Source organism: Lemur catta, chromosome 10 (genome assembly GCF_020740605.2).
Source record: "Lemur catta isolate mLemCat1 chromosome 10, mLemCat1.pri, whole genome shotgun sequence".
NCBI lineage: Eukaryota > Metazoa > Chordata > Mammalia > Primates > Lemuridae > Lemur > Lemur catta.
Window position 1 is genome coordinate 86,553,354 of NC_059137.1, and position 11,169 is coordinate 86,564,522.

The 11,169-nt window shown below is 53.9% G+C and overlaps 1 protein-coding gene across 3 annotated transcripts; it reads left to right on the plus strand.

Moving 5' to 3' along the window:
* The first annotated feature begins 297 nt into the window (after nt 1–297).
* On the plus strand, nt 298–10,592 carry NXNL2 (nucleoredoxin like 2). Of its 3 annotated transcripts, none has more exons than XM_045562349.1 (3): nt 298–784; nt 1,570–1,907; nt 9,005–9,608. In XM_045562349.1, exons 2-3 carry the CDS (start codon nt 1,606–1,608, stop codon nt 9,171–9,173), a joined length of 471 nt encoding a protein of 156 aa, XP_045418305.1. In that variant the 5' UTR covers nt 298–784; nt 1,570–1,605; the 3' UTR covers nt 9,174–9,608. The 3 variants fall into 3 exon arrangements, with proteins under 3 accessions (XP_045418305.1, XP_045418306.1, XP_045418308.1); XM_045562350.1 differs by lacking the exon at nt 298–784 and adding an exon at nt 839–905; XM_045562352.1 differs by lacking the exons at nt 298–784; nt 9,005–9,608 and adding an exon at nt 10,487–10,592 and having other exon boundaries at nt 1,279–1,907.
* The last annotated feature ends 577 nt before the right edge of the window (nt 10,593–11,169 follow it).

An 11,169-nucleotide genomic window follows, 5' to 3' on the forward strand; every position in this document is an offset into this window, starting at 1 on the left:
AACCTCAAACTCCTGGGCTCAAGGGATCCTCCTGCCTCAGCCTCTCGAGTAGCTGGGACTACAGGCATGCGCCACCATGCCCGGCTAATTTTTTCTATATATATTTTTAGCTGTCCAGATCATTTCTTTCTATTTTCAGTAGAGACGGGGTCTCGCTCTTGCTCAAGCTGGTCTCCAACTCCTGACCTGAAGTGATCCTCCCGCCTTGGTCTCCCAGAGTGCTAGGATTACAGGCGTGAGCCACCGCGCCCGGCCCATCATGAACTTTTTTGCATTCATTTACAATCTTTAAAATGTTGCATTAAAACATTATTTACCTTGACTATTGGTTATTTTATTTTATTAATATTTTTGTCGCATCCTTGTATTTGCACTCACACCAGTGCGTAGCTGGCTCCATGCTATCCCCGGCCTGGCAGGGAGTTGCAATCGTTCTGCTCCCTGCAGAATTCCGAGGGCCTACAACAGTGCTTGCCACATTATTAATACTCTTGTTCTCCAAATAAAACATTCCTTAAGAACCGCCCTAATTTCTTCAAGAACTCCAGGAACCCTCCCCACCAGGACCCAGGAAGTCAGAGGCAAACGCCCCACCACCCGCCCAGGCCCGCTGTAAGCCCAACGACCCCTCCTCTTCCCCCGTCGCTCCACCCTCCCCATTCTCCCTTCCAGGGTGCTGGGCAGCGGCAAGAGCTCCAAGGCAGGGTTCAAAAGCACTAGGAAGTCGGCGGCGGGACACCTGCAGCGGGGCGGGGAGCGCAGGCCCGGCGGGAGCACCAGGCGGGTAAGGAGGTGCCAGGGCGGGGTTGCGGGGTGGGGCGGCGAGGTGCGCAGAGAGGGAGGGCGAGAAGGCAGAGGGAGTAGAGGAGGGGGAAGAGCGTGGTTCGCTGGGAGCTCCGGAGGGGGTGAGTGGGGCGGACCTGGGGCGCGCTGCTGCGGGGAGGGCGATGGACTCGGGCGCTGGCTAGAGCACCCAGGGTGGGGCGCCGCGGGGGAGGGGAACCAGAGTGGGGGCGGGGGGGCGGGGGGACCGGAGTGGGGGCGGGGCGCCGCGGGGGAGGGGGGACGGGAGTGGGCGCGGGGTGCCGCGGGGGAGGGGGACAGGAGTGGGCGCGGGGCGCCGCGGGGGGGAGGGGAACCAGAGTAGGGGGCGGGGCGCCGCGGGGGAGGGGGACCGGAGTGGGGGCGGGGCGCCGCGGGGGAGGACGCGAGGGCGGGGCGTGTGGGGCGGAAGGGGACGGCAGTGGGGGCGCGGCGGGGAAGGGGAGGGCACCGGAGTGTGGGCTGGACGCGGCGGGAAGAGGGCGCCGGGTGGCCTGGCTGGTTAGGTTTCTGGGGGCGGGTGCCGCGCTGTAGCCACCGCGTCAGCATCTGGGGTGGCGGAGTCTGTGAGAGTCCCTCTCCCAGTGCGGACTCCCCTGCTGCAGCCACAAGCGCGCCCCGGGCCGAGGTCGGAGCGGGGTGCCCGGTCGGGGCGCAGCTGGGGCGGGCCTTGAGCGGCGGTGCAGACAGAGGCCGGGCACCGCAGCGCTCGCCGCCGCCCGCCCGCAACTGAACGTCCTCCCGCAGGCGTCCTCGGGCCGCCGGTGGCCGTGTGACCTCGCCATGGTGGACGTGCTGGGCGGGCGGCGCCTGGTGACCCGTGAGGGTGCAGCGGTGGAGGCCGAGGCGGCGCTGCAGAACAAGGTGGTGGCGCTGTACTTCGCAGCCGGCCGGTGCGCGCCCAGCCGCGACTTCACGCCGCTGCTCTGCGACTTCTACACGGCGCTGGTGGGCGAGGCGCGGCGGCCCGCGCCCTTCGAGGTGGTCTTCGTGTCGGCCGACGGCAGCGCCGAGGAGATGGTGGCCTTCATGCGCGAGCTGCACGGCGCCTGGCTGGCGCTGCCCTTCCACGACCCCTACCGGCAGTGAGTGCGGGTTCTGCCGGGCGGGGGCCCCCCCAGGCCGCCTCTTGCGCCCTCGGGAGCTCCTTCAGATCCCGTTCCCCGTCCCCGCCTTCCCGTTCAGGTCTCGGCAGGTTAGTCACACTCAGCCTCTGTTCCAACTGCCTTTCAGGACAGGGAGGGCTCCAGACTAGGTTCGCAAAACCGGAGCATCAGCATCCCCACGGGCCGGGGGAGTTTCTGCTGCGCGGGTCTGGGGCTGCGGGGATCTGCGTTTCCCAGGAGCCCCGGTGGTGCTGATGCGGTGGGTCCGCGGGCCCCTGTCCGGGAACCACTGCCCCAGGTGGCTGAGGGCCCACACCGCTGGATCCGCCTCTCGCTTAGTAGGTGGGGGCCACGGGGATGACCACCGCTCGCTCGGTGTTGGCGTCTGGGAGCGGGCGGGGGTGACACGGGAGGCCATCAGCAGTGTGACAGGCACCCGCAGTCCATGCGGTGGAGGCTGTGCTGGGAGGAAGGGGCCGAGGGCTCCACGGCCAAAACCCAGCTGCTGGCCGCCTTTGGGGTTTAATTTTTACTGGCAGTGATGGAATTTTATAAGGTATAAAGCTCATTACTATAAATGTAGGAAGAACTAGGAGGAGGCACATGTCAGAGATGACAAAAATCTCTCTGAAGGGACCTTTGGCCCCACCCTTGCTTTAGAAAAGAGGTGTCCAGGTGGAAATCGTCAGCTCTGTTTTGGAATTTTAGACTTTGCTAATGAACTAGAGGTTGAGCTCGGTGGTTCACTGAGGAAGCAGGGAGGGGCAGGGATTGGCACAGGGGGAGTATGGCAGGGGACTTGTTGCTCTGGGTGTCGGGGTCTCCTGTGCTGTGAGAGTCCAGACTTAGGTTTAAATCACACTTCATAATGGTGCATTGTCCCAGCCCACCCCTGAAGAGGTGGCCATGTGAGTTTCTGTACAGAGGCCAGCCTCACATTTCTCTGGGGATTATCATCCAGTTGTGGCTTTACCCCAAATTAGTTGTCATGAGATGACATTCCTTCTGGCAAATGAAAAGCGGACGCTAACTCTGGAAAGTTCTGTGGAAGAGGTCTGATTATTCTGCCTAACACATGATTTTGGTGGTTATGAGTGAGAGGGGAGCCCGGGCAGGAAGCCCCAGCCCTCCAGGTGGGCGGCCTGCTTCCTGGAGGCCTCACCACACCAGGGCTATGAAAGTCTTATTGGTGGTAAGTCTAAGCGACAGGTGATTTACTTTGCAAAGGATTCGCAGAATCACTTCGAGTGCTTAGCACTCAAGTTATGAGTAGCTTTTGAAAGAACACAGTTTTGAAAGGGAGACGGTGGCAGTGTCAGCGACTGGACACAGAGCTGGGATTTACCCACTGGGTGATGGTAGGCAAGGTGTGTTATTGTTGAGCATAATGATACATCACGTGATTATTGTCAGGGCTGACCTGATACCTGAAAGGGCTCATGTCCACCGGTTAGGACCCGCATTCTGCTCCAGTGCCTCATTTAGAGGATGTGCCATTGAGGTGCAAATTCCATGCTCCTGGTTCTGGGGCGGCCTTTCCGCCCTGGCCCACTTCCTCTCTGAGAGGACTAAAGGCTTGGCCCCCTGCAGCACAGACTCACTTGGGAAGGCCATGCGGGCCTCCCTCCTGTCTCCCCTGCTGATCTGGCCAGTCTGCAAGCTGCAGCAGGATCCAGAGAGCAGCTCTGAGCACGGGGCAGCCGTCACTCCTGTCCTCTCAGCCTGGCTGTCCTGGTCTTCACCGCTCTTTGTCTTCAGAGGGGATTTTCTTTTTGTGAACGTAGCTATTTGTCCTTACCCCTTTCTAGACTGAACTTCGTGAATTTGTCATTGTCATGTATTAGCGGAGACAGGGAATATTCTGTGGGAATTGTTGGAGCCACACCTCAGGTTCTGCTTGTCCCAGCCTGGATTCATGGGATCGGATCATGAGCAAAATGGAAATAGGCACTGGTGAGAAGAAAGAAAAAATGTGCAAAGCATCCCAAAGGCATTTGGGAAGTTGCTAGTGTGTACAGAACATGATACTGTGTGGTTGGTGTGTGGACAGGGGAGCTGAGGATGGTGACGTTATGGGAGTGCCCCTGGATAGGTGCGGGGTGAAATGACCCCATGCTGCCTTCTCTTGGGGGCTTCAGCTCATCACCCCCTCTCTGCTGACTTCCTGGTGATCTACCCGAGTTGAGGGAGGAGGAGGAAAGCAGATGCTTCCAAAGACATGGCTGTGAAGCACCCTTGGCATGACTGGAGGCAGAGGACAGCTGCACATGCACCTGCAGGGAGAAGATGCCTAAACCCTCGCCTTGTCCTCAGAGTTGTGTACATATCAGCTTTTTGGTGTCTCCCTGCCCCCAAACACACAACACAGTGCCACTTTCAGTCCCCAGAGAGGCAGCTGCCTACTGACATCCCTGAAACTGGAGATGCGGGTGTTTGGCTGGGGTTGTCACTTCCTTGCCCAGGTGCCCAAGTGCTGGTGGGCTGAGAGGAGGGGCTGAGCCTTCTCTGGCCTTAAAATGGGGACAGACACCAGTACTCCCTGGTGGTATTTTTTCAGGATGAGGTTCCCTCCTGCCTTGCCTTCCCTCCCTTTGTTACTGGGTTTATGGGTAAAACTCATTGTCCAAGAGTGAAGTAACAAGTTCTGAGTTCACCAGCAGGAACTCCTGTTGCATGCTGCTGTTCACAAGAGACGAGCAATGGTGATTTTGTGTGACTTTATAATGATTGCCTCATAACAACTCTTGTCCCCACTTGGCCACTGGAGCGTCAGTGGACCCCAAGGAGGACTGGAAGGGGTCTGCCCTCCTCCTGCATGCCCAGGCTCTAACCACTGCCTCCCCTGCCATGGCTGGTACTGGAACACCTCAGCTTCTAGGTGGATGAGTTTGGATTTGATAGAAAAGAAAGTTGGCCACAACTTCATTGCTTGGGCAGGGAATGGCTCAGTGGGGAAGAGTCGATGTTCACACCAGTAACTCCTGGCTGTCTTTCCGCCCCTTGCCTCTCTCTAGCCCAGTGCTCTGGCTGCCCCCTGTGCCCTTTGGATTCAACACATCCCTGAATCCACTGACTCTGTGGCTCCCAGATCCTCTGTTTTTCTACTCATGCTACTTCCCCACTCAGGCACTGGGCTGTTAGAATATTCCCCCAGCTGCTCTCCAGGGCCTTGGTGTCCCCATCTAATCGGCTGTTGGTTCAAAGACTGATCTGGGCTGGCCTTGCTCCAACCCTCCAGGGGTTTCCTAGGTTTCTTTGTCCACGGGAGGAGCCAGACATGGTTGTTCAGTGCTTGGCGCCACAGGGAACATGTTTGGTGGGTGGTTGGAGCAAGTGAGCAAAAAAAGACAGTGCTTTAGAGTGATTTGCTTGGCAGCAGTCTGCGGCTGCCTGAGATGGAAAGACACTGGAGTCAGGGGTTGCCATAGCAACCCAGAAGTGCAGTTATGCCAGGAGCAAGGGTGCGGCTGGATTAGCGAAGGCAGGGACTAACGTCAGTTGCTACAGTGCTTGTGAGGACAAGGAGGAACTGGGCTCTTGAATTTTCCCAAATGGTTAAAATCCTTCTGACAATGCTCTTTCCTCCAAAGGATATTCTCTTCTCTGTGGAGACAGCTCAGTGCCCAGAGGGGATCGAGATGACTTCAGGGGAGGAGGGTGGCTAGCTGCCTCTCCTGTGCAGTTCCAAGGTTACATGTGTCCCCAGGCAGAGGCTGCCAGGTGGGGATTGAGGGCTGACACTGGGTGTCTCTTTGAAGATCAGCATGGCTGCCACAAGCCTCTTTCTAATTCTCAGCACCCAGCGTGCAGCACACCCCGGCTGTGTCAGAGCTCCATTTAATGTTGCAAGGAATTAAAGCAACAGCAGCAGCAGCAGCAGCAACTCAACGAGATTAAACAAGGAAGGTTATGGGCTGGCTTAAATGAAACACCCAGCAGCCAGGAGCTGGTCTCCAGGGAGGCTGAAGATGCATTTTGTGGCTTGCCTTCTGCCCCTTGTGCCTCACTCTTGGGCTGCAGGCAGTGGCTGCCAGGCAAATCCAGTCCCTTCTCATGGTGGCAGAATGGCAGCTGTGTCTTGGACTGCATGTCTCCGCACCTCCTCTCTTCTAGCACACAGGGAAGTGCTACGGAGCCCCACTGGTTCTGAGTCTGCTAGTTGCCCATTTCTGTACTAGTTAGTGTAGCCAAGGGCCAAGAGATATGCCGACTGAGCAGTAGACCCAGCTGGAATGGAAGGTGGGTCCTTCCCACACAGTAAGAAGAGCCAGTGTTTATTGAGTACTTATTATGTGCCAAGCCCCATCTTTCGTTAAGTTGTTCACGTACTAATCATTTAATCCTCACAACAACCCCAGGAGGTGGACTTTATTACTCGTGTGGTGCCGAAGAGGAATCTAGGGACAAGAGATGAGCTAGCTAACATGGCGGATCCATGTGGGAAAATGGAAGAGACATGGTTTCCACAGGACTGGCTGGATGCTGAGCGGCCAACTGCAGGCCTCTGCCACCCCCACTGTGGGGGGACACAAGCTCAGCCTCCCTTCTCTCGGTCAGTGCAGGGGCTGCAGGAAGCCCTGGGAGATGTCAGCAGGGCCAGCAAACTTGAGCGTCACACACGGGGTCGCAGGCTGCACCCCCATCAGTGTGGGGAGACACATTTCTGACGAGTTCCCAGGTGACGCAGAAGCTGCTCGTCCTGGGCCCCCAATTCAAGAAGCACTGTCGCTCAGACAGTGCTGAGCAAAGGCTGGTGCGGGGACCAGCGTCTCCCAGGGAGCCGCCAGGAGAACAGATGCTGAGCCGGACCTGCATGGCTCAGGAGTCTGTGGCCGAGGTGCTGCTGCTGCTGCTGTCACCCCGACGCCCTCACTGCCCACCGTCAGCCCTGCAGGGACTCCTCACGGCCTTGGGGATGAGGTCCCACGTCCCTGGGATGACAGAGCCCTGCCAGGCTCTGCCAGGCTTCCCGTTTTGAAACGTGATGTGCTCTGTCTTGTCCTGTCCCACTGCCCCAAGCACAAGAGCTGACATAACTGGTTTGCCAAAACCACCAGATAACGAGCTTAAATTACGCTGCTGGCCATTTTGGTGCAGTCTTTATGCAAAGAGCTACTTGGGTTGTTTATCTTTTTTTTCACATTTTTGTTCTGTGCCACTGGGAAAAGCTAATTTCTTAGGCATTTCAAATTTCAGATGCTGTGCAGGAGCCTTAAAGCACTAGAGAGGACATGGCTTCCGCCACACCGTTCGTGCCCAGCGCTGTGGTTGCCAGACTTGCTCAGGCTCAGCCCAGCTGAGATCCCTGGGCTTGAGTTTACACCCCTCGTCTGTCTTGAGTACTCATGCCTGGGGAGGAGTAAGTGTCCCCTAAACCTGAGTGTGACACCAATTTGTGTCTGCTCCCTGTTTCAGGCTTTGGTTTGTCAGTTCTGCAAATACAGTTTCAGCAGAGCCGTCTGTGCTGAAAGTGTCCTTGTACTTTGTGTGATAGTTTTTATAGCGTAGTTTACCTCTTTCTTCCTCCCACATTTTCTTTCCCTCCTCATGGGAGTCCTTGGACAGCATGGGAGACAGCTTCCGGAGCTGCCCGGGTGGGGCTGTGCGCTGGTCCTCCGGGACCGGCCTGTCCTGGCAGCTGTCCTGTGCCAGGGGAAGGCTGGGGCCATCCCGCCAGCACCCGCGAGGCGGGTTTGTCCACACTGGGTCTGTGTGGGACGCGTCCTGCTTGACTCCCGATATCCCGGTGCCTTCTCTTTTTCCCTTGCTCTTTATCCGCACAGATTTAGTTCTTATTTTAGCCTTTCCTGAGAGCCAGGTTGGGTTTTCATCCTCACCCCATGTGGATTTTCACTGGTTCATTACCTATTTCTGCAATTTCTGTTCTCAATCTTATTTTGCTATCCTTCTATTTTCTTCGTGTTTGCTCCACCATTCTTTTTCTAGCTTTTTGAATTAAGTCTGTAACTCATCTGTGTATGAGTTTTGGATAAATGTGTTTCATTGTATTTACAGCTTGGAATTTGTAGTATACTCTGTATTGTTCTATTTTAAATATTTTGTCCTCTGCATTGCTGTTTTACATACACCATACAGTTAGTTTTTAAACTCATTCTTAAAAATGATTTCTTACTGGTCTCTAGTTCTGTTCCCTTGGGGATTGATTAGGTGGTCTGTATGTTACTGATCATTTGAAATTTATTAAGATTTCCTTTGCGACTGAGAACATGATTGGTTTTGTCAAAGCTTCACGGATGCTTGGAAATGAAGTATATTCTCTTACTGGAGTGTAGGGGGCCATGTATTTCTTCATGTTTGCGTGAAGGTTTGTCTCTGACCCGGTGCCAGGGATGTCTCGAGTGCCTTTCTCCTGCTGCCTCAGGGTCACAGTCCTAAGGGCAGCAGATCCAGGAAAGCAGATTACCATCCTGGGGCCCTTCACCGGGTGAACAGGACAGGGATTTTCACTCGCTGCCCTGTTTCCTGGGAGGTAATCCCTGTGAAGGTTATGGGGAGAATTGCGAAACTAAGGCAAATGCTCCTTTCCCTAAATGAATAGAAATAATTTTGTAAAGAGGCCGCTCACAGGGTTACAGATGATGGTACAATGTAGCTAAGAGATGTTTCATCCATAATAACACTAACCAGTGCATCACTGACTTTGTAGGCTTTGGCTTTATTTAGAAGTTAGGGAGGTTTAACTTTTGCGTATATGTACCTGATATTTTCCAAACTCTTAAGATGTAGAGAAGGATATAAAAAATTATTGGGTTTATTTGTGGGTTTAGACCTATGCTGTCCAATCCAGTAACCCTCGTCACTTGTGGCCACTTACATTTTCATTTAATTAAAACGAAAGCCTTGGTTCGTTAGGCACGCTTGCCGCGTGTGGGCCGTTGCTGTGGGATTGGGTGGCTCAGATCCAGAGCGGTTGCCTGGCTGCAGGCCGTTCTCGGGGGCAGCACCGGGTTAGAAACGACAGCACCGGGAGGAAAGGAGCCCACGAGCCCGGTGACTGTACCCGTGCGGCGGGGGCGGAGGTGCTAACCCCTCGGTTCCCCTCTTCTCTCCTGCAGCGAGCTGAGGAAGAGGTACAACGTCACGGCCATCCCCAAGCTTGTGATTGTGAAACAGAGTGGGGACGTCATCACCAGCAAAGGGCGCACGCAGATCCGGGAGCGCGGCCTGGCCTGCTTCCCGAGCTGGGTGGAGGCGGCCGACGTCTTTCAGAACTTCTCCGGCTGAAGCGGAGGCGGCTCAGAGGGCCGGGCGGGTGCTGCGAAGAGGAGCGTGTGGGTTTCCCTCCCCTGCCGGCTTTATTTCATCACAATTTCAGAACAGAAGCTTGAAGCTGTGGTAGAAAGTCAACGCTGCTCAGGAAATAATGCCCCCCTCACCCCCGTTTTGATCCTGCAGCTTCTTTGTATTAATAGTTATTTCTTTTATTCTTTGAGTAGCTTTATCCACCTGTGCTTAAGAAGAACCCTGATGTATTCACACTGAGCTGTCCGAAATCTATGCAAAACATTTATTTGTACAGATCTTTTCTGGTAAAATAATGTATTTATTGATACATTTTCTGGTGATCTATTTATTTTAATGATATGCTTTTATAACTATATTAATGAAGTTTGAAGACTGTATGCTTTGTAATAATAAACAAGCCTATTTCCACCTCGAGCAGCCCTACTTGCCTTCTTTCTCATTCCAAACCTTGTGCCAATAGGAGGAAAAGGAATTAGGCAGCAAATATAATGCATAAACTGTTTTATTTATCAAAGGTGGTAGTTTTTAATTATGTGTTGTCTCAGAATTGTCTTCTCTTTGTTTGCTTTTCTCATACTTATTTTTAATAGCATTGCAATATCCTAGAAAGCAATGAAATGTGAGATAAATATTCATATCTTCAAGATCAAACCTCAGCATTCCCTAAAAGATGGTAATTCATCCAAGCACACAACAAACCCCTACACGATCTTGGCTAATAGTAGAGGAAAGTGGTCAGAAGTTCAAATCACAGCCTCCCCTGTGGCCGCCTGCTGGCTGAGTGGCCATTCTTGTTCCAACATCACCCCGATCTGGTCAACTGAAATTGTGAAAATACTGGGTACCCACCCCAGCCCAGTTTCCACTGCAGATCTGGTCAGCTTGCTGGGTCCCTCAGCTGGGAATTGGGAGCAAAGCCGACCCCAGTAGGCCCCAGGAATAGCAGTGTTCCACAAATGAGGCAGTCTGTGGGGCTCCGTGCTTCAGTGATAAAAAAGCCCAGAGGGTGGCACTCAGTGAACCCGTGCCGATATGTGGCGGCAACTTTTGCTTTGTGTTTTCAGTTGAGACTTAAGCTGTTGATTAATCAGCAGTCACTTCCCCCTCCCTTACCCCCTGTTCTGTCAGTTAACTTCCCTCCACTGAAAACTGAGACCCAGTCTCATCGGGGCCCTGTGGGTTGACCAAAGATGTATTTGAGGTAATTTAATCATTATTTGCCCCAAGAATAAATTATGTGAGAATGCAGTTTTCTTCCAAAACCCAGAGATAGCTTATTTATTTATTTATAGACAGAGCCTCACTCTGTTGCCTGGGCTAGAGTGCCGTGGCGTCAGCCTAGCTCACAGCAACCTCAAACTCCTGGGCTCAAGGGATCCTTCTGCCTCAGCCTCCTGAGTAGCTGGGACTACAGGCATGCACCACCATGCCCAGCTAATTTTTTCTATATATTTTTAGTTGTCCAGCTAATTTCTTTCTATTTTTCTTCAGTAGAGACAGGGTCTTGCTCTTGCTCAGGCTGGTCTCAAACTCCTGAGCTCAAACGATCCTCCCGCCGGGGCCTCCCAGAGTGCAAAGATTACAGATGTGAGCCACCGTGCCTGGTCGGCATATTTATTATGGTATCTTTAATCACACAGTGTTGAAGGGTACGTGGACATACCTTCCCTGTAGAATGTCCACAAACCGTGTGTGTGTGTGTGTGTGTGTGTGTGTGTGTGAACCATGACCACAGACTTTCTTAAAAGGTAGAGAAATGTCCCTCCTGGTAAATATGCTTGTAAGTGCCACAACGAGTCCAAGAACCACGTTGATGATTGAGGACTGGGGCATCTTGCGTTGGAGCGCTTGGAGGGAGGGAAATCTCCAGGATGCCCATGGCTAGACCAGCCCTGCAGGGTCTGAGCCTTCCTCCCCCATGGTGAGAGAGTGATACGTCCTTTAGACATGTTCTTTAATATCACATCCCTAACAA